Source organism: Phyllostomus discolor, chromosome X, assembly GCF_004126475.2.
Source record: "Phyllostomus discolor isolate MPI-MPIP mPhyDis1 chromosome X, mPhyDis1.pri.v3, whole genome shotgun sequence".
Taxonomy (NCBI): Eukaryota; Metazoa; Chordata; class Mammalia; order Chiroptera; family Phyllostomidae; genus Phyllostomus; species Phyllostomus discolor.
This window is the reverse complement of record NC_050198.1, coordinates 29,036,647-29,041,395: the sequence shown is the minus strand read 5'-3', so window position 1 is coordinate 29,041,395 and position 4,749 is coordinate 29,036,647. Positions and strand designations below refer to the sequence as shown.

The following is a 4,749-nucleotide window of genomic DNA, read 5'->3' as shown; positions in this document are numbered from 1 at the left end:
AGGGACTAGTCATTCATCCTTTTGGCAAATTCCTCTTTGGGCCCTAGTGGACCTTGGGATGCTGGCTTTTAATGGTCAGTGATTGTAAACAAAGCCATGTGGGAGGGCAGTGGGTGGAATTGTGATTCTTGCTTCCTGCTTGTACGTAGTTTAAACACAGTGACATAATGGGAACTCTGAAAAGGCTCTAAATCTAGGCTTCCTCTGAGGTAGAATCCTAAGGAAACTTAAACCATTTGGTTTTATAGGCAGGGTGAATTTTTGAAAGAGTACTTTGTAGACAACAAAAGAGCTATGCATTGATGTGGAAAATGTCATTGTGAGTATGAATGTGCTGACCCCCACCCAGCAGGGCCAATGAGTATCATTAATAACAAGAGCTGCCCTTTACTCCAAGCATGAAACCATTCATTTGCTAGGTCTTGTACTAAGGAATCTAAACCTTACAACCAACCTGTGAGAGATGGGCTATCACTGCTTTGACAGGTGAGGAAACAGAAGCTCTCACAGCCCCCAGGTCACAATGGGAGGAGGTATCAGAGATGACAGAACTGTGTCCTAGCCAGCAGCTCCAGCCTTCCAAGTCAAACCCCATAAGAGAAACCCCTGAGGCCTGGTGTCAGGCCTGTTCTTTCAGCACTTGCCCTGGAGAAGGAGATTAATGCCTTTTTTCACAAAGGCTGGTCAGAGTTGACAACAGTACCTTGAGGCTGTGGCATCTAGTACAGCATTTGAAAATATTTTAAAACTTTATATAGTAAAATGGTTTCTTTGAAAACTCTTTTATACATAAATCCAATCTACAAAACCAGAGATGGGCTACTGTGGCTGAAAGTAAGGGCAAAAGTGGCCTGATTTTCCCCTAAGGCCCCCAGGGCTCCCAGAGCACCCCACGAAGCCCACTTATCCAGTAAGTTGACTTTTATATCATGCAGGGGGTGACATGATGTCTAAGGCTCCGGCTTTGGCATGGAAAGAACCAGAAGGGATGGGGGGGTGGTCACTCCTGGGTTAGACAGCATGGGGCAGGACCCAGATGCAGGCCCATCTGAGCTGAGCACTGCCTTCCCCACCCTCCTCTCTAGCTGGGCCCCAGCAGCCATAACCAGCTACACACAGGATAAGAAATACTGTCACCATCTTACACTGAATTGACTTTATTCTTTAAAGACAAAGCTCACTAAGCTAGAAACACCAACAGCCCTCCCTCTTTGCTTGCCCTTCTGAAAGGCATTGCATTTTCTTTACTGACCAAAGTTCAGTGATCACCTTCAATGTTGGTGTAGGATCCAATAACAGATGTCAGGAGCTGACCAGGAGACTTACTTTGGCATCATCAAATGGAGTTCCTTTTGGTAGATGTCTGGAATCCTACCCACTGGAGAATTGATCATTTGTACCGTGTTTTTGGTAAATAGCTTGTATTCATAATCTATAAGTTGTTCCCAAAAGCCATTGTTGGGTCAAATGATGGGGCGGCATAACTTGGTCCATTTGTGAGCATTCAGCAGTGACATGTGACGGTACTTCATGAGAAAGGCGATACAGAGAGTGGCGGAGCGGCTCACACCAGCGACACAGTACAGCAGTGCTCGGCCTTGCTTCATATCCACGCTGTGGATGCAATCAGCTACAGTATCAAAAAAATCGTAGAGGTGTGCGCTGGGAGAGTCGGCCACCGGTACCTTTAGGTATTGGATGCCCTCAAAAACTATGTTGACTGTCTCCACTGAAACACTGATGACCGTAGTGATGTGGTAGCTGGACAACATGAATCTGCTATTAGCTGTCACAGCATTACTTATAAACAGGCTTCTGGTTACCTGGGAGAGGCTATGGACGCTTGAGGGTTGTGGGACCAGCTCAGCCTGGGAGGAAGTCGATAGTGTTGTCATCAGGCAGCAGGGCAGAGGTCTCTTTGGGCCGGTTTCAGGGCATCACTCCCAGTGGTAGGTTCAGGAAGCTGCAGTGCGGCAAAGCTTATGATGCTCACTGGTCATCTCACCCCTCCCTGCCCTGAGTGTCACAATCCCACTGGTTTCCATGGCAATGGTAGCTTGCCACAGGGAGGAGTTGACCAAGATCTGTAGAGAAACCCCAGATCTTTTCTCATCTTTCTCTGTAGTCGTTTATTTTCCAAGTCCTAATTATTTTTCTATTTTATATTTAAATTACAGTTGGCATTCAATATCCAAGCCCTAATTCTTATGTCTTAACATTTTAAAATGTTTTGTTACAAGATATGTATTCTATGTTTCAATTATTGGATCACACTGAACACAGTATCTATGAATGCTTCTCTATCTTACTGGTGTTGCAGAACAGGGCTTACACTTTTTCTGCAAAGTAGCAGTATCATATTTTAAGTTGGGCAACAGCATGCTTTGGCTTATGTGATATGCTAATCTCTATAAACCTGCAGTGAGATACCCATTTGGCTGGGCTTGGTGGGCTGGCCTGATACTTCTTTGTTGATTGTAGCCATAGAATTGTGCTCCTGCTTACAAACACATCAGGACTGGTTTTAAGGGAATATTGCTAACTAGTATATATAGCCCTTTATCTATGGTGAAGTTGGCCTGTGAGACAATTGTGACTAATTTAGCTGTGTCCATTTTTGTGAATGTCCCAAATGTTTTATCACTTGATTCTACTTTATTACCTGAAACAACAGCTCATATTATCTTGCTTACTTTCTTAAAAAAGAATGTCCACATGCTTTGTAAACTCTAAGTCATTCTGACCACCACTGACAGTCTATCCGAGTAATGTTAAAACTTCTGGAACAAGTCAATACTACATCATAATTGAGCCAAAAATAGATATTAAAAATGTTACCTGAGATTTGCATTTCCTCTCAGTTAAGATGTTTGTAGAAGATTCAAAAGAACTGTAACCTAAAACAAATTGTTTCACAAAGCAGCTAATAGGCATATTACCTCACACTCACTCCGTGTCATTTGGGGTTGCATGCAAAGGTGTACTGTGACTATGAGCAAGGGTGACATAGATGTCAGCCTCTTTGTAAATGATCAAGGAAATGATAACCTCAAAAGACAGCACACTTTTCTTTTTCTCAATTGTCATAACCAGATTATTTTGCATTACTTAAATTGTCAGTCCCCACTGGCTATCAAATCTATCTGGAAGAAAACAAAACACAAATACTAAATAAATAAAAAATTGTTTATTGGGGAAAGCTCAAGTGAGCTAGAGTTATTTTAAAAGAGTTTAACCTAACATTTGAAATATGCCATCTTAAGAAACTTTGTAATCTGTGGACAAATGTAGAACCCCTAAAAATGCTAGAGTCTAGTTATTTCAGAAATAACTTCTTAAACTTTAAAAATGTAGTAAGATTAACCAAAATAATTTCATACACCATTCACGAAGAGAAGCATCACTTGTATTAAATAGATGCATTTAAAATTTTTTTTCAGCCAATATTTTGTGATGCCCTTTTGTCTGAGGGATGTTGTATGTCATAAAACTCCACAGTGGGACTTTTCCTGGGTTTGGAAATTGGTCACTTTCAGATTTCCACCTGTCTCTACTTTTCCTTATTATCAGGGAAAAAGATGGATAAGAGACTTGCCCCCTAAAACACTCTTTTCCTATTACTGGGAAAAGACCTTGCATGCTGTCTGTTCTCTTTTTCCAGACTTGGTGGAGCAGAAGGTGCCATAATGACAAGTCGACATTTGCCACAACAAAGACCAAAAGGTTCAGTTCAGGCAGACCAAGAGCCAGGACATATACCTAGGGCTGTTGGTCAAGCAATACAGGTTTCTGGCCAGATGAACCAATCCCACCTTCAACCAAGTGGTGCTGAAGATGTGGTTCATGAGTAACACCAGCAGGCTGCCTCTGTCCCTTTCCTGGATGATCTGAAAGAAGAAGCTTCCTGGCAGCGAGGGCAAAACCTCAGTGGTTGTAGAGACTATAACCAATGACATGCGTGTTCAGGAGGTGCCCAAACTGAAGGTGTGTGCACTTCATGTGAGCAGTCATTCCTGGAGCTGCATCCTCAAAGCACGGTGCAAGATCCTTACCTTCAGCCAACTGGCCCTGGGCTCCCCCAAGTGCTGTGGCACTGTCATGCTTTCAGGTCTCTGTAAGGGCTGAGAGGAATAGAGGCATCTCAGCAAAGCCCCAGGAAACCCTCACATCCACATTGAACCCAACCTACACTCCAAGGGTTGGACATTTGAGCGTGCAGGAGGCCAACAGACCAGATGTGGCTACAAAAACTAATCCCAGATCCTACCTTGTTATTAAAAAGATTTTGGATGCTGAGAAAAAAATACCTTGCATGTCAAGAACTAGATAATGCTTAGATTTTTCAATTCAGCAGTCAATACCCTTTCCAATATGATCTAAGCCTGCCTTTTAAATCTCATTTATTGATTGATTAACTAAATTTTTATTAGGAATCTAGTGTGTTAGATACTTTCACTATAAGTCTTCAGTTTTGACCAAGCAAGTCAAATGTTCTTGGTAAATACAAAATACACATTCCTGTTTCCTTACCTTTGCTCACACCATTTCTTTCTCTCTTTTTCTTTTTTTTCCTTTAATCATTGTTCAAGTACAGTTTTCTCCCCCCTACTCCCAATCCAGCCCACCCACCCAACCCTCCCCCCTTCCTCCCATTACCCCGCACCCCTAGTTTTTGTCCATGTGCCCTACAAATTTGTTCTTGTAATCCCTACCCATTCCACCCTGAAATTCCCTCTTCTCTCCCCTCTG

At 42.6% G+C, this 4,749-nt stretch overlaps 1 protein-coding gene and 1 pseudogene across 1 annotated transcript; one reads left to right on the top strand and one right to left on the bottom strand.

The window, feature by feature from the left end:
* Nucleotides 1-1,322: 1,322 nt before the first annotated feature.
* On the bottom strand, nt 1,323-1,895 carry DUSP21 (dual specificity phosphatase 21). Its single transcript, XM_028522682.1, is given in 1 exon segment — nt 1,323-1,895. A coding segment is annotated over 1 exon segment (573 nt).
* A 154-nt stretch (nt 1,896-2,049) lies between these two features.
* LOC114505255 lies at nt 2,050-4,296 on the top strand (annotated as a pseudogene).
* The last annotated feature ends 453 nt before the right edge of the window (nt 4,297-4,749 follow it).